The sequence below is a fragment of the Cyprinodon tularosa genome, unplaced genomic scaffold, assembly GCF_016077235.1.
Source record: "Cyprinodon tularosa strain WSP-4 unplaced genomic scaffold, ASM1607723v1 ctg58, whole genome shotgun sequence".
Lineage (NCBI taxonomy): Eukaryota > Metazoa > Chordata > Actinopteri > Cyprinodontiformes > Cyprinodontidae > Cyprinodon > Cyprinodon tularosa.
This window is the reverse complement of record NW_024039318.1, coordinates 235,660-253,928: the sequence shown is the minus strand read 5'-3', so window position 1 is coordinate 253,928 and position 18,269 is coordinate 235,660. Positions and strand designations below refer to the sequence as shown.

The following is an 18,269-nucleotide window of genomic DNA, read 5'->3' as shown; positions in this document are numbered from 1 at the left end:
TCTTTCGGGTTATAAACGAATTTTGTTTCCTTGTTTCCTGTTCATACACACGCAAATCACATAAACACAACGCGTCTCACTATCCGTGGCCGCCCCAGATATAAAAATCACAAAGGTTCCTCACTGTACATCAAACCATGACTTAAAAAACAAACACTTTTAAAGGCGGGCTGCTAATCTCCGCCCACTGCTTACACATTCATGCCGGTCAAAAAGCAGCGCCTCAACTGCGCAAATCTACAAATCATCAACGCAACCCGCTACGCTGATTTACTTGCAGTGGGCCTATACACATGGAGTTAGATCTGCGGTTTTTTTTCCCTCGGTGCAACACACAAACACCATTTTTATGCAAAGAGACGATGCTGCAAATTGCAAAACGCGTGTGGATCTCCTGCGCAGGCTTGAAATACCGCTAACCGTCGTTTTTTTTAAGATATACACTCCAGGTTTTGTTCACCTTTTGTTTACGGATACGCTGCATTCAATGTGACACGCGATGCAAGGAGCGCGAGCGGTTTAAGCGCCTTTAATGTAGATGAGGAGACAGCGTTGCCTCCTCTCAGGTGGTTCCAGTCAGAGGAGAAACCGCAGCCTGACTTGGGTTAGATTTCAGCTGGAGGGATGGTGGCGGAGATGGCCAACTATGGAGCAGCGTGCCACCTGGAAGACGGGTGAGTTCTTTACCCACATTTAGGGAAACAAATTGATAAAATGTGGAGGTCTGGGTCGCTTCGATCACAGGAAGTGGTGTCTTTTGTTTGTTATCAAGCCAGGCTCATCCGTTTGCTCATTTGATACATCTTGGTGTGAAAATGAAAGTGTTACAAAGAGGAAGTCTTATTTCTTTGTTGCGTCTCTGCGGTCCACGCTGGTGTGTTTTTATACTAGATGAGTCATCAAGCTGCGTGAAAACAACAGCGTAAATATCGACATGCAGCTGCTTAGGGGCCCCGTCACTCACATCTGAATGATCTTCTACGCTTTAATGGAGGCTTTAATGGAGTTGGACGTGTGTTGATGCGAAAAGTTACTCTTTAATATCCAACTGATCTTTAAATTAGTGACCGGACTGTATTTATACCCCAACACATGCCAGAGTTCAACGGGATGGTGAGCCGACAGTGGTACTTTTAATTACTATGTAAATAACTGTGTATAGTTCATTAGACAGTTGGTAAAAAATACACTCGTATAATATAATTTAAACCGTAGTAAAGATGTTAAAAGAACGATGTATTTTTATGTTTTACACTACCGCTTGGAATTTTGGGTAATTCAGAGTGTTGTACTTCATATGGTGCCCAGATAATGTTGCTCACGGGCCTGTTGTTGTGTCGGTACGCCTTTGCGTGAAAAGAAAGGATAACTGTAAACGATGTTTGTGACTCTTTAATAAATTATTTAAAAACTAAAAACTACGTCTCTTTAAAAAAATACAATCAGCTTTAGGTTTACAGTTTATTAATGTAATTTGACATCGTATTCAGATAATCTAGCTGCGCTTTAGGTGTGTTATCTCTTCAGATCATCATATATCATTGTTATTGTTAAACCCTGAGCAGCTGAGCTGATACTGATGACTCATTCTGTTCAGTGATATTCAAACCTGCACATGATATGTTTGCATGAGGGACTGGATGGAAAAGTCCCAATATAACCTCACTGTAGCGACTTCGATCCACCAACAGAGCAGGGGCAGAGCTAGAAGGGGGGCCAGGGGTGGCCATGGCCACCATTACCCAATCTTACCCACCCCTTCCATTTTTTCTCTCTAATACAGACGGTGGCAGCAGTAATACTCTGAAGGGGAATGTTCAAACTCATTAAACATTTACAATTTTCATATATTAACAATTACTTTACAACAGAAACACTGTGGTTAATGCACGTGCACATTAATATACAAACATTAAAGATGATAAATACAGAATTCATGCTATTTTCAAAACTTAATTTTGAATTATTTGGGGGATAAAGATAAAATTATGTGTCTCTGCAAGTCATCTAGGAGTCTTAAGTGAAATCAGAGATAAATAACTACTTTAATAATAACTTAAACATTCATTAAATGTGGATATTAGTACATGTAAACATAATTTTTTTTGCAGAATGACTATTGATAAAAGTAGGCAAAGACAATGTAAAAGATCTTAGCCCCAGAACTATACCTGAAAGAATTTTGTCCACTACACCTTTAATTTAGACAGTATGGATGTTTAAATATCTGCATCTGTTTGTTAGCAAAGGCTGTAGGAAAGTATAGTAAGTCTTTATTTAGAAAACATGGATGTTGTGGTTGTTCCTTTTGGAACAGTGTAGATTGACCCTGAGGTTCTGGCGCCTTTCGGCCTCCCCTCAATGTACATTGGTTATGGACTGGCCACCACTATTAGGATTTTCTGGCTACGCCTCTGCAACAGAGCCACTGCTGGCTGAGATGTTTTGAGCGCTGTGACGCGTCTCCATGAAGCCATCCTGACCCCCACTTGCTTTTTCTTTCTTATTTATTTTCCAAAAAATTACAAGTGACGACGACAGTCAACAGAAAACCTCCTCACCCAACTGCCTGTTGGGTTGGCTCCTATCTTCTAAAATAACACGGGAACACACCCCCTAAGCAATCACCCTAGCTGTGGGAAGATCTGAACACGCCACACAAAAAAAAAAATATATATATATATAAACCGTTAGCTTTGGCTCTTACAATACCGGCCCCTAATTATTATCCTTTAAAATAATAATTACAAAACTTTAAGGTCTCAAAACTTAAAGACATTTCATTTATTATTCAGTGCCACATTCACCAATACTATTACCCATATCACCAAGGTTGATCTGTGAATTTAATAGTCCGTTGATCACTTGAGCAAGTCACTTGAAGAAGGCTGTCAGTCCAGCTGGTTTAATGTTCTCTGTCTCATATCAAAGACAGACTTTGTTAATGGCTCTATTTAAGAATCCAGTCCTTGTCTTGATCCGAAGATGACGAACAAATCCTTTTTTGTCCTAAGAAATCTCTTGAATGTCTCCGGGAATTAAGTCTTGTTTTGGGTTGCACCATTTCTGTCTTTGTTGCAGTTGTGGAAGATATTACTTAGTTCATCTTTTCCAGAAAAATCCAACATATATTGGACTTTTCTCCATCTGCGGGGAGCATATAGGTCATTGTTTTGACAGCATCTTGGTGGAAGTGATGGCGTAGTTTTTAAAAAGCAACAGGTGGTTCGGAGTAAGCGCTTCTAGGTCATTTGGATCTGTAGAAGCCTTTGTGATGGGTCTAGAGCTCAGGATAGCTTCTGCTTCACATAACACTGTTCTGAGACCCACTTCATAGAGAGTGCACATTTAAAGTTAAATTAAGAACATTTCTCACAGATCTTATAGACCTTTCCCATACACCTTTTTTTGTTGCCTTATTTCAGATCAGATCTCCACTGCTACTACTGTTCTATAATTTCTGAATGCATCCATACTCCAACAGAATTCTAAATCACCTTCCTTGCATGTCAGCAACTTTTGCAAAAACATGATTGTTAAACATTCATTTAACTTAGGTGTCAGAGAAGGGTCGCTTCCAATGGTTGGATGCAACTAACATTTTAGGACTAAAAGGCCTTTTTACATGTTTTAAATCAGATTCTGACCTTGTCTACGGAACCAGTGAAAACAGGTAGAAACAGAAGAGCCCACAGCTGCTCAGTTTTAGCTTCCCTACAGTTGTCAGCACTTAATCAAGGTATGGATTTTGAAATTTGGGGCAATAAAATGTTTATTATGGACATCATTCGTACAGATTCTGCAGACTTAGATCACTGTTCATAGTGGTTTAATCTGGTCTCACATGTTTGTTTGATCAGCCTTTTAAATAATTATATATATTTTTGTATTTTTTTCTTTACTCTTGGTTTGACTGTAAAACTGGCAATCTTGAAAAGCGCTTGATAACTAATTATCCCAGACTTACTTATGAAATCAACAACACATTTTTGTTTTATTCATTTTGCTTAAGTCAAACATATTCAAACTAATAGTTTGATTTTAGGCTGGTATTTTTTAAAAATTTCTGTATGCTTTGTTGTTATGGATGCAGCCTAACCGACTGTTGCTTATCTACACACAACGTCTCCTATCTGCGCTGTGTTTATGGGTTGCCTGCAGGAGCATAACACGTGTTGTCTGCAGAGACTCTGAGAACAGAAGGAGGACTGAAGCACAGGGGAGCAGTGGAAGCGCTAGAACTTCCACAGGGAGGTTTTATTAAAAATATGTCAGACATACATTTTTCATAGCTACTTAACATTTGGTCATGTTATAACCTCAAACTTCACCTCTTTTTATTAGAATTTTATGCTTTAGACCAAGTCAAAGAATGAGTAGGTTTCATAATGTTATAATAAATAAATTATAAAGCATTTCATGTATTTGTATTTGGCCCCCTTTCTTTGAAATCCAATTAAAACCCAATGTCACCAACAGCCTTTAAATGTCATAAAATTAGAGGTTTGAGGGTGAATATTGGAAAAAAAAAGTTATATTAACCAGTTTGTAACTCTGGAAGCAAGGCTGCTCGACATCACCATGGCAACACCACTATGCGTAATCTTAATGGAGTGTTTAGAGTGCAGTAATTGTTGGCTGTTATTATAACCCAAGTGTTATGAACTTGGATTTTACATGCTAGTGGAATATTTATCCAGATGGCAGATGGACCAAGTTTCATGGCTGCACATCCCAACATGGGTCCCAAATGACATCGCTTTAAATCCTAAAGGCGGCATATTGTTTGAAGCATATTGGAGAAACAGTATTCATATCTTTGCCACGATTTCCTAATATTGTGAATCTCTGTCTAAAGGAGCTGCAGAGACCCGCAGCTTTAACTGGTAGACTCTGTTTACGGTACAAATAATAGTTTTGTCCTTGCTGAAAGACAGCCGTAAAAGTTTCCAATGTAAAGTTGAAAACAAGCCATTTAGAGGACACGGTAACCCTGTAGAAGAAGGAGCTCTGTTCAAATTAAGACTCTATGTATGGCCTAACATTGCATGTAACTGCAGAGGCCTTATTGGCGTGTAATTATGCACATCCCTATGTTGTGGGCATACAATAGAAACAAGGAAGCTGAGTACAGCTGATGAGAAGTTGCATGAAGGTACATTTATTGCAGGGTAATTTTGGCAGAAAAGCAGTTTGTGGCTTTAAAAAACTCACCTATAGGCAGAGGCTCACCTTCCAACAGCACGACAAACCAAACCTGAGCTACAAAGTAGTCGTTTTCATCAAGTAATATGAATTTACTGGTGAAACTATTTGGAAATTGATGCTTATAGAGCTCTTCATCCACTCAGGCTGAGCTTAAACAATTTCTGCATTGAACAGACATCAGTATAACTCAGTCTCCAGTTGTTCTTTAGCAGAAAATCTGTTGGAGGTTCACACTCCAGATCAAAGTATAATCACGTGTTGGAATAGTTTGGTTAAAGTCAGACCTGATGCTTTCAAATTTTTATTTTAAAAAGTCAATTTAACATATCTTCTGCTTTACAATATTGTGATGCTGTGTATTATTCTGTGGATTCAAATCTCAATCAAAACCTCTGCAGGCTGATGGTAACATGACTCAGCAGTTTGATAGGTTTGGAGGCATTTTACTTTTGTTACAAATAATCTGGACAATAGTTGAATTGTCATCAGTTGTGACATCTGGGTTATTTACTATAATGTCAACCGACAACAAAGCATTTAAAGCCAACCTGAAACTAAAGACTCAACTGTCTGATATTAGAAGTGGAATGATGCACTATGGGAAGAGTTTGTAAAATAAATAAGAGCAAAGAAGTGAACTTAGACAGGGCGTGTTTTTCACCAAAGCCCACATCTCACAGAGGAAGTGATGATTACCCAGGCAACTAATGAGATCCATGCAACAGTTGTAGTGTTACTACTTGGCAGAGGTGCTAGCAAGATGACCCTGAGAGACGGAGTGAGAGAGAAAACACAGTTTCCTGGAGATGTTTTATAGAACAAAAAAGGAAGCAGCCGCTTCTTATCAGGATAAACAGGTGCTAGATGAAATACCCCCTTCTTCCTGAGTCATCATTTGGCATATGGTTGGTTAACATTTTTACAGCCATGGGAGAGAAACAGGAAAAGAGAATGATGTACTGCATCACCACGCCTCATTGTGGGTTTTTTTCACTCTGCTTCTTGCTCCTAATAGAAGTCAGACATGTTTCCTCTTGTTGAAGCTTGCATTGTATCAGCAGGTTGTCCAGCTCGTCTTCTCAGAAAAAAAGTATGTGAAACATTAAACTAATCAGAGTCACTTTATTTCTAAATAGCCTTCCAGTCAGGAACGTTGGAGCATGTGCAGCTTTATATTTCTCACATAATCTACGAGGGGTAATGCATATAAGTAATGCTCCTGACCCACTTCAAGATGTTGGATTGAACTGAAATTTTGCATGTTACGTTTTTTACATCTGTATAGATTAAGTAGCAAATTACAGCTCTGAACTATTTGTGGTTTCTGCGTTATAGGTGTTTAAACTTACATAATAATGTGAGAACGTTTTTGCTTTGTTTCAAACTTAATTGATTGATTGATAAACTTTATTGATCTCAGAGTGGAGAAATTTGCTCATCACATGAGCTTAAATAGTCAAAAGAGAAGAAGAATGTGCCAAAGGAAGAAAAAAGGTGCATAGATATATACAGTATATACAGTGCGTCCACATATAACAGCTTTTTTTAATAATAGGACTATACAGGGTTATTGCTCAGGGTGTTTACATGGGTGTTTATAAAGATGGATATTTCTATTTTTATATATTCAGTTAGTGCACTGGGTGTCAAATATAGAGAAACAGGGTATCAAAACTTGTTCAACTTCTTAAAAAATAGACTTTATAATCTGGTCAGTAATAAAAGTAGAACAATAGATCGGCCAGCTGATATTTTTTTGGCTTATATGTGTATTTTTTCTTGTATTGGCATACATACATGCATTCATTAGCGCATTAAACAGCCATACCATTAGATCAAGTGAAGAGTAAGCATTGCTACTTTCTTCATTTCCTCTCCATCTTTTCTTTCTTACTTTTCTTTGATTAAATTCAGAACTCTATAACATTGTTATATCAGCAAGTTGTTTTTATTATGCAAATGGAGGAAGAAAAAGGAGAATTGCCTTTAAAAAATCAATCATATATCCAGTTCTAAGCTTAAAAATAAGATGTTTGCTGTAAAACTATAATAGTCTTACTAAAAAGTTATTGAAGATCTAACTTGTAATGTAATCCAGTCAAGTTAAATTAGCCTTACAAAATGGTTGATTCCCTTTGGGTTCTGCAGCGGATGCGTTGAAGGACTAAAACTTCAACGTAACTGCATGATCTGTATTAAAAGGAGCAAACAGAAGAAGAATGCAATTAGCATTATGCTGTTATGTTGATGTGTTTCCAGAGGAGAGGGCTCTTTCACAGCAGGGGGGGGGGGCTTCTTTAACAAAACCCCACAGAGTCGATTTTATGCAGATCATGTGGTTCTGTTTGAGTTTTCAATAATTCTGAGTAATTTTCTACCTTAATTCTTAAACATTCATATTTCTGCTGTGTTTTTTTTCTAAAGGATTGTGGGCAATCCTAAAAATGCATTTTTACAATGCTCATTATTTTTTTATTTTTTTAAACGACCGTTTTACTCACATAGAACATTTGTTTCCTTAACACACAGATGCTTTAAATAGATAAATGAATCAGAATTTTTGAAACTTTTCTCTTTAAGGTTTTAATCTAGTTTCAAGTTCTTCTTTTACCTCTCAAAACCCGTCCAATCGTCGGCGTTTATAGCGTTTAAAACTAATAACTCAGAATGCATGAAAATTACACTGGTAAAATGTTTACCAATATAAACATGTTAGACATCGTTGGAAAGCTTAGATTCTCCACAATATGTTTATTTAATGGACACAGCGAGCACCAAAGCATAATTAACACAGATATAGCAGCATGTCAAAATGTAAACATGACAATGGAGCCACAACAACATGCATTTGGAAGGAAATTGTTTGTACCCCATTCGTCCATAAGATTCCAGATTAAAGGTAATCCAGAGTAATCATAATAAAATATTCCATGATGAGAAAATTGCAACATAACGACGTCAGAAAAGTTAGCTGGTCATAGCTAATACTTCTTGCTAATATTTACTTCCTAATACTTATTTCCTTAGTTGTTTGCCCGCTATGTTTGGTATGTTGCTTCACATCATCTTCTTACCTACAAGACAAAAGTATTCATATCTTTGTATGACTTGATTTGAGTCAGGGATGAAGTATCACAAGCGCTCCTTGCCTGTCAGCCAATGACGCACCGAGTAGAGCGATATTACGCCTCATATAGTCCTGCTGTTGTTGGTTAGGACCACATGGGCAGTTTGTAGCCGATGAAATAAGGTTTTAAACAAGGGTAGACATGGCTGGGTTGCATAAAGAAGAGCTGTGTAACCGGCTTGCGTAAGAGTGAAGCGAAATAATAACAATGGTCCCATAGTTTTGACTTTTGGATGCTGATTTTGTTTGATTACAATGCCTAAGGCCGAAAAACAAAAAACAAAAATAACGTTCAGAAAAGGCCCTGAAGCTTATTTTAGCTTGAAAAGCAGCAGTTTCTCTATTTGTTTAAATAGATTTTTGTGTTATTATAGGTTTATAAATATTACATTTTGTTATATACACAGATTCTGAAAGAAAAAAAAATGGAAAAATGCTTCAGTGTTATTCTATGGGTCAAATAGTTGAGGATAAGAATTTGGCGCAATTTGGAGACGTTTGGAGACGCTGCTAACACCAAAAGTTCAAAGCCTAACAGCTTAGGAACTGTTATAGCTAGAGGTCTGACATTTTCTACATTTGTGGTTGACATGATTTGGAACCAATCATGTCAACAAAAAAGACCTATTATTTTCGAGAATAAAAAAACAACCCTGAGTCATGTTTGAAATGATGCAGCTTAGGCTGTGTTTTACTCACCCAATTTCATTTACATTTTTTTTTTAAACTAGAAGGTGTTAGCTTTCAAATGATCTATCACACATGTAATTGAGCTCACGGTTCCTCAGTTGTTTGCTTTTCCAATTGGGTATGCTAAATAGGCGAGGGTTACTTCAAATGAGGCGGGTGTTAAGAACTGAAACTTGACAAAGTGAAACATTTTCTTTGGAACACGCATTCTTTCCCACAGGATGAATATGAGATAATTTTTTACTCACTTCACACTTTACATGACTGTCCATAAACAGAAGCAGAGACATAAAGATCATGCATATGGATAGTACTATCCACCATTATACTGTTCGTACTTTGAGTTGCTGTTTTACAATTTTTTTTCTCTCTTGTCTTGCAGAGACACAGAGGTTCCTGCCCTGGAGAGCAAAGGTAGAGTCACTTTCATTCTGTCCCTTTTTTATTGCCGTTAACGTCTGTGTTTACTTTCACTTTTTCAGGGAGGACATATCTCCTACTTCCTTATTTCTTTTCCCCTTTACATAAGTCTTTGTTTCCATACAGTTTGCCTAAAAGGACTGAACTGTGCTTGGACAGTCATTTTAATGTTTGTTTTCAGTTGTCTTGTGTATTATGGGGTCAGTTTTATTACAATTCTCTACAAGCACCAAATAAACACAGGAAAAGGTTATTTTAAATGAGTTAACAAAAATAAAATTATAAGATATATATTGTAGTTGTATTTTAGATATTCATTTTGTACTTTCATGGCAGCCACAATTCATTTAGGATCATCCAACCTTTGCACACTTGATGGTTCGTCACATTCTCCATTACAGAAACACTGCAGGGTGAGAATCACCAGCCTTTGGTTTGCAGTCCCTTGTAAAAGCATTATTGTACTTCTTTAGTAACAGATATTTGAGAAATTTAAGCTGCCTGTAAACACAGCTGCTTAGAGCTTTGTTAGAGCATATTATTGACACAGCAGGTGGCTCTGAGTGAGAGCGATGGTAGAAGTATTTAAAACGGGTGTAGTTTCTAAAGCAATATCACAAAACATTAAAGCTCAGTTCATTCCACATCTGAGGACGGGAAGAAGATGGTATTGTAACGATAGGATTGTAACATGCAAAACACTGCAGATAATCAACATAAAATTTTACCCAGAATTCACCATCTCTATATAAAACATGGTGGTGGCAGGATGATGCTGTGGGTATAACTGTTTTCAGGAAGTGCAGGGTGTCTGATTAAAGCTGTTGGGAACATGAAGGGGAGTAAATACTGGATAATCCTGAAAGAAAATCTTAAAGCTGATTTAAGACTTGATGCTGCAGCTAAAAGTTGTCCTCCCTTCTGGAAACTGGCCATCAAAAGGAAAAATGGAGCGGTTTAAATAAAAAAAAAACCCAGAATGGCTCCGTCAAAGTCCAGACCCACATCCAGCTTAAAATCTGTGGTAAGACTTGGACAGAAAATCTCCACCAATGGGCAGTAATGTCTGAGATAGACATCTTCTCAAAGCAGTTGTTGCTGTAATTAAAGCAAGCAGAGCAAGTGAACTAAAATGAAGGCCTCATTTTTTAGATTGTTTCGAAACGCTTTAAGAAGTGATAAGTGATAATCTGTTTTTTTAACAGCAAATAAAATGCAGTGAAGATTGTCTGCGTATTCTGACAGTGAAACAGTAAAACAGTTAAGATATATTTTTGCAAAGCACTACTCCTAATTCCTAGGTTTTAACAACAAAATAGTATTGATGTGTGGAGACAGAAATGTGTACATAGACAATGTTGGGAGAAGCATTGTCTTTCAAATGTAATATTAATATAACAGCCTATGAGAGATTTTAGTCTCTGATCTACTGTAGTAACTGCCTTACATTGAATAACTTTACTATTATAAGATTGCAATCCTTTGCTCAGTTTTCAGATTTTACTTTCACAAGTGTAGCAGTATTGCAATTGCCATATTGCTCCACTTGTTTCATGCATATTAATTGCTTTATTATAATTATGCAGGGAGTTTTACAGTTTATATGGACACTGCAATGTAAATAGAGCAGAAAAACAGAAGAAGAAAAAGGAAAAAAAAGAAAAGATGAAAGAAAGAGGACATAGAAAGGAGACAACCGAAAGACATGGTATGAGACATACAATAAAGCAACACCTTAAAACTATCGCTGAAGTAATATTATTAAGTCTGACATGTACTCTTTGTTACGTGAAGATATGAATGTAGGCTTTTTGTATGGAAGTGAATCTCTGGGTACCTTGAACCAGGCACCTGTAATTGTTTGTGAAGGTGCACTTGTGCATGTAAAGTTTATCCATAGAGAAAATGCTCAATAGTGGTTGTGGAGAGCCGAAAAGGGCGCACCCCCCAGAGCATGGGGTGCGCCGGTAGACCCAAAGCCCCAGACACCCAAAGCGACTTCAAGAGCGAAGGCACCAAGGAGGGGCCAGCCCAGGAAATCAGACCCCCACCAAGGGAGGAGGAGAGACAGCCCCGAGGAAGCCCCCCAGCCACCGCAGTGCCGGAGCCGCGGGGACGAGTCCTCGGGCTCAGCCGGCAGCCGGCAACCCTGAAGTGAATCCAGTCCTGGGCACCAGGGATCCAAGGCCCCAGGGGCGCCAGACCCCCTGACAGGAGCCCCAGCAAGGCCCCGGCCAACCGGGGCCCGCTGAGAGGCCAGTAGCCACCCAGGCAACCACCCCCAGACCCTGAGCTCCACCAGTGCACCGGCGAGTTTTGTTATCCTGATCCCTCTGTAATCATAGATGGTGGAAATTCACGCCTCAAGGGAGATCACACTCACATTTTTAGTAAATTGAAAGCTAAAGGCAGGAAGAATAAAAAAGATCTGTTTAAGTTGGCAATGTTAGATGTGGAATTTAAAGGAAAAAAACAACAACAAATGTTGAATTGAAAAGTTAACTAAGGTGTTTAGCTCTTCAAGTAGACAAGTGGCACAACTGCATCAGATGGCAAATATTTAAAGTGGAACCTGATAGGAGGGTTGCAGAAGAGCAGACTTGAGACACCTGTAACATATCTGGCACCAGCTTTGCGTGCAGGTAAAGCCATTTGTGTGCATGCAAATTCTCTGTAGGTAGGGCATTGCTATTGTCTCCAAAGCAAACATCTTCATTAGCTTATCCGTGTGTTTATCTTTCTGTCTGTGTACAGGAAAACTTGAAAAGTTAGGAACTGATTTTAATGAAATTTGTACCAGAGATGTGCTTCATGGAAAGTTCATGACATTTTGATATGATCTACATTCAATCCAGATAGAGGATTTTTTAAAAGGAATTTTTAACATTAAGATAGTAATTAATGTAGGAAAGAAGCAGTTCCCCCTTATACCAGAGGGTGGCAGCAGTGACTATTGACAAGTGTACAGTAGGTCACAATATTATGCTTGAGGGAAGTCTGTGCTCTCTAAGTGCTTTTCTAATTTTCTTAGGGTATATATATATATATATATATATATATATATATATATATATATATATATATATATATACACACCTTTCTCCCCGCCTTAGATCCTGGGTGCTCTGGTAAATATTTCTTGTTTTGTTTTCGTGCATTCTAATTTTTTGCAATATTTTTATTGGACTGTAAATCTTTGCTAATCATTAGTCTTTATTGTGTTATCTGCCATAAACTGCAAAGACAATGGACAGAATTGTCTCATAAAGATAATGAAATACAAAGACCTTTTATCTGTCATCAAAGAGAGAACTGTGCTTTAGAAAGTTGTTTACTAACTGCGTGGCATTTCAAAGTCCCTTACAGGTCAACAATTTACTCAAGTACAGAGCATCAGAGAAAACCAATCCTTGCCCCTCAGTCATTCTTTATAAAATTAACAAAACTATTAAAAACATTTGCTAAAAGTCAAATTTCTAAGTATTTATTTCTTCAGTCTTTTTTCCCATGTTTCAATTTGAAACCACCCATTTTTTGCCAAGTGAATCAAGCAAATGATTACTTTCATTTAATGGCAGCGCAGGATTCCTTTGTCATTTTGTTTAATCGACAAAAAGTAAAGGATGACTGTGGGTGGAAGGAAAATGTTTGACCTTTTTATTTTTCTTTGTCTTGAAAAGGAATATCTGAAAGTGTGTGGGGCATCTCTATTAATCAATCCGATGTCCCTAAATTAAATGCAATTCAACCAACTAATTTGTCACCTATTCAGTAAATGGAGTCCATCTGCATAAGCTTTAATCTTAGTATAAATTAACTTTTTCTGTAAAGGGCTATCAGACATCATTAGGAATAAAGTGCACAGCAGGTGTGTCACAGCAAAAGATTTGAAGAAATTTAAAGCAAGGTTACGTTCAGACAAAATCCCAGGCTTGTAGAACTCTCAGAGGTCTTTTAAAACCATCATCTAAACAAAAAGATTAAGAACTAAATGCAGCTGTACCAAAACATCACCTAAAGTTGTTGAATAGTGTAATAGAAATAGCAGACAGGCCCATAGTAACACTGTAGAAGCTGCAGAGCTCAGAATAAAGAATCTGCAATAAAGACATTGTCAGAATTGCTGTCAGTGTCCTCCGAATATTATAAGATCATATAACTAATAGCATTATATGTATTTCATTAAACAGTTGTACAGGTTAATATCTTGTTATTTAGGACTATATTACCAAGTACCGATTAAATCCAACTGCAGCATCACTCATGGTTTTGCAGAGTTAGCCACACCCATTGCCAACTAGTCAGTCAGTAGGATCTTATTTCAAAATCCGCAAAAGTACTTCCTTATTATAGTGAAGTTGTTCTTGGTTAAGTTATTTAAGTTATGCTTAATTATTACACAAATAAATCAGATGAACCAAAAGTTTTATGTTTAATGTACCAAAAAAAATAGAATATGTTACACTCAGTTTTAGCAGACAGTTTACAAAATAACGAGTTTCCACTCTTACTTTAAATAATTACTTTTAACATTTGGGTTTACAGTGTGAAGTAGAGGAAGTTAGATAGGGCTAATTAAGGGGCAATCCTGGGAAAGACTTACAGCTGCAATTCTACTGACAGGATGTTCTGCAAAGTGTTGACTAAAGGAAACTAAAGACACATGTTGGCCACACTTTTCAGGTTTCTATTTGCAAAAGAGCCTGAAAACCATGCGTAAATGACAACTTGCTTGTAGTGACAAAATAGAAAATGTTTAGATTTATTAAATACATACTTCTGCTATGTTCTCTGGTTATAGCTGTAACTATGTTTTTGAGCAGCAGATGGCAGGCTTGCACACATTTCCAACTCTGAAGCTGTACAGAGTCACTGCATTCATGCAAGCATGTGAAGAGTCTCCACTTAAGTGTTGTAATAGTTTAGAAAATGGATTAAAAACAGAGATTGGCGTCATTTTTCCTCTGACACAGAAGAAGGACCTATGAGGCATATGAGGACGTTGGAATAGAAGATGGTGTGGAAGAGTGCAGAGAGAGGTGAAGCAGACGGATTGAGCAAAGTGACGGAGGGAGATTGATGAGGGTGGTGCTGTGGGTAGAGCACTGATGGCAGCATCTGCTTGTTAGTCCAAGATAAAACTCTGTGGGCTGAGGAGGACAGGCCCCATCCATTACACAGCCAGCCTCTCAGCCAGATGGCCTGGTCTGCTGACATTCACTGCTGCAGTAGAGACTCTTTTGGCCCATCAATGAAGATGTGCCAGAATGTTAATTCTTGGCACAAGCTACACATTTCATTAGTGGTTATCACTGCATTTAAAACATGGCATGATGTAATGCTATGATTTGGGTTTTCTGAAGGGTAAGGTAAACCATGCAGAAGATTCTGGGGCTGCACCTTTTGCTATTTTTGTACTTCTTTATATTTTGGTTCCTCATTAACAGAGGGGAAAGTAATTCACAGCAACAAGTGTGCTGAAAAGTCTTTACAGCTTTAGAGAAAATGCATACTCTTTAAAAGTAAAATATTGCCTATTCCCTTCAGAATTAGATATTTTTTGGTCTAATCTGTTATTTTTGGGGCTTTTTAAAAAGAATGTTATGATATTTCAATAGGTTACACAGGATAAATTGTTTTAACCCTAAATCTGTTCGTTGTTTGCAGAAAACGCTTCAGAGGGCGACAGTAGCAGTTCAGGTGAGCAGCCATGCTAGTTTTGCTGGTAGTAAAGGTTTTCCTGTGTGACCTGTTCATTACATGCCGTGGTTAAACAGAGACTGCAGGAACGTCCAGTGAGGACAGCTCAGAGGGGGAGGAGGACGAAGAAGAAGATGAGGAGGAGGAGAATTCTGGTGAGACTCAAGCTTCTCACTAAAACCCTAAAACACTTTACCAAAACAATAGGCACAATGATCATAGAAAGTCTGACACCAGAAACAAATAAGGAAACAAAAATAATAAAATAAAAATAATGATGCATAAAATGCAAAGTGAACATAAATATAACAAAGGCATGTTTTTTTTATTATTAATTCTCTATTCTATAAGGTTGATCACAGTACTTCTAATGAGAAACCATCAAATTCATTCACCTGGTCCAGTCCCGTAGCTGTAAAATATGACATGATGCAAAGCCCTATTTCTATAACTAATCTGGATGATGACCCAAATTCTCTTTGACAATATTTTCAGTTGGAAGGATGTAAAAAAAAGAAACAAAAAAACAAAAACAACCAAATATTCAAAGTTTGCTGTTATAACACTGTAGGTAAGCTAAAAAAAAACTCTTTGATTCCAGATACTTTGCTGAACCGGAAAGTAAACAAACATTGTTTAGTTTCAGGTAATATGTACAATTCTATTCATACAAAACTATAAAATAAAAACAAGAAAATTGGGAAAAAACTTGAAATTGAAGTAAAAGTCCCCAATGGTTACTGTTAAGCACGGGGGAGGATCTGCAGTGCTGTGGGAGTGTTTCCCTTCCAAAAGCTCTGGGGAATTTGATTACAATACGAAGCATCGCAAACTCTTTAAAATACCACAATGTCTTAAATATACATCAGATGGCCTCTACTTGGAAAGGACAGGGATCCCAGTCCACTCAGAAATGTTCAACCAACACAAAATCCACCTAAAGATATGAGTGTAAAGGTTGATTTTTGCCAAAATATTTCAGTGTAAGATAATGCTACTATAGTGAAGGGCTAATTTATTTTTAGAAGTTTTAACCATTTTTTTTTTTTTTTTTACAAAAAAGAGCCGTTTGCTTACTGGTGTTGTTTGGGGTTTTGGTATAGTCGTATTTCCACCTTTGCATAAAGAAAAATGACTTCTTCAAGTGTTTGGATGGTTTCAGTCTTTTTTTGAGCTACCAGGATATACTGTGGCTTAAATTCAGTATTTTAACATTATCTGACAAACTGAATGAACCTCTAGAGCCTTAAAAGGACCATCTATGTTTATATAAAATGAGACACCATTTCTGAATAAGCTATTCAGTTTTTTTTTTTTTTTTTTGGCAACCAGTAACCTCTTTTGTTCACATTCTTTTGTTGGGACTTCTTGCAGATGGCTTTGCTTTATTTAGGTTCCTTACCCTCTTTTAAAGTAATCCTAGTAACACTTAACCCTTTGAAGTTCTCTGTTGTACTCCTGTCCAGTTTCGGTTTCTATATTTTTTTCTATTCCCAAATATTAAGTTTTCTGCTTTTATCGAAGGGCTCTGATGTTTTTTTTTTTTTTTTTTTTTTAAGCGTATTTTTAGGCCCTAGTGATTTTCATTTTGTTATTTTTCAAAAGTAGTGGAGACAGGAAGTGGGTTAGAAGAGAGGGGAGAGACATTCGGCAAAGGTCAGCAGGGTAAAACTCGAACCTGTGACAGCAGATATATGGGTCACGCACTCTATTCCATGCGGTAGCAGCCGCACAATGCCCTGACCTTAAATAAAAACCAATATGACCAAATTGTTCTCAGAATGAACAACCTCACCAATCAAATAATAACATCACAGTATTATCTTCTACCTGCCCCCTTAAATCAGTAATATGCATAATCAGCATCATTTCATAGACTTAGACTTAGACTCAGTTTTATTTATCCCTTAGGATTACTACTTCAGGGAAATTCTGGTTCCAGTAGCTTATATACAGTACAAAGACTTATAGACTCTCTATAGCCATGACTGGATCTGTTAGTTTTTCTATTAGTCTAATATGCAAACTAATAAACTGAGTGATTTGGACTGCATCTTTTTAGCACAACTATACATAATAGAATAGTAACCCTTTCCATGATTCTGCTCCTTTGTGACCTTTTTAACACAAAAAAATTGATTTCTACTTTCAGCTGAAGTCGGTGCTGAAAGGGATGCAGGAGGTAGGACTTTCCCTCCATTTTATCAATTCAAAGCTTCATGACATGTTGTTCTTATTGCTGTTGTTGGATGTACCAACATTTTTGTTTGTTTCTCTCTACAGACAGTCAAGAGGTCAAGACATGCGAATATAAAAATGGTAAGACTAAGAAGAACTCTGTTTAACCTGCCGCTCAGGTGTTATTTAGATCTGGGGTTACTCAATTTTTCCCAAAGAGCATTAGCTTTTGGCAGGGGACCCCAGATAATGTTAAAAATGATGAAAAGAAAAATAAAATTATCAATTTTTTTTTTAACTTTTGTTCCTAATAAATTATTATTTTATTTGTTTAGCATATGAATATTAACTAGCATGTTTTAACTTTGAATCATATTTACAAAATAACATTTTTGATCAATTATTGATGATAAGAAAAGAACTCAAAATCTCACGTGTCACTGCCTCATATGAAAACCTGTTCCATGTTTTGAGCACCTTCAATGGTATAGTGGAGGATGTTCTTTTTCCTGGTGTATCATGAAAACAAGTGGTCCTCCTTATTGTCAATCATTCTGGTGATATCTTTACGTAAGGCTGTCGTACGTGCACGTCCCCATTTTCTCTTACCAGTGGTGAGTTTGACATAGTGGAAAAATTGCATATCTTGAGCGTTTCAAAAAGAAACTTTTAAACAGAGCGTGCACGAGGAGAAGTGAGCTTGTGCATGCTCTTGCACACGTTTAATAGGTGCTCCCTCTCAGGTTCCCTACAGGGTTGTGCATGTAAATTTTTTTTAAGTCGAGAGGGTGGGTCTTTTAAAGATTTGCGAAAATCCTCCACTATAACTTTAAAGTAAAACATATCATTTCCTGTTAAAAGGTAGTTTTTCCTCTCCACTGTCTCTTCAAGCATGCTTAGTGTGAGGGATTGCATTCGAGTCAATGCAACTGGTTTTCCTTAGATA

At 37.3% G+C, this 18,269-nt stretch overlaps 1 protein-coding gene across 1 annotated transcript in view; it reads left to right on the top strand.

Annotated features, from left to right (window-relative positions):
• Positions 1-352: 352 nt before the first annotated feature.
• Positions 353-18,269, top strand: part of si:dkeyp-97b10.3 — a 34,169-nt gene continuing 16,252 nt past the window's right edge. Inside the window, exons 1-6 of the mRNA XM_038306386.1 lie at positions 353-674; positions 9,408-9,439; positions 15,113-15,145; positions 15,223-15,300; positions 17,298-17,327; positions 17,429-17,464. Of these exons, the coding sequence (XP_038162314.1) occupies positions 625-674; positions 9,408-9,439; positions 15,113-15,145; positions 15,223-15,300; positions 17,298-17,327; positions 17,429-17,464 (259 nt within the window). The 5' untranslated portion in view covers positions 353-624. The remainder of the gene's footprint in view (positions 675-9,407; positions 9,440-15,112; positions 15,146-15,222; positions 15,301-17,297; positions 17,328-17,428; positions 17,465-18,269) is intronic.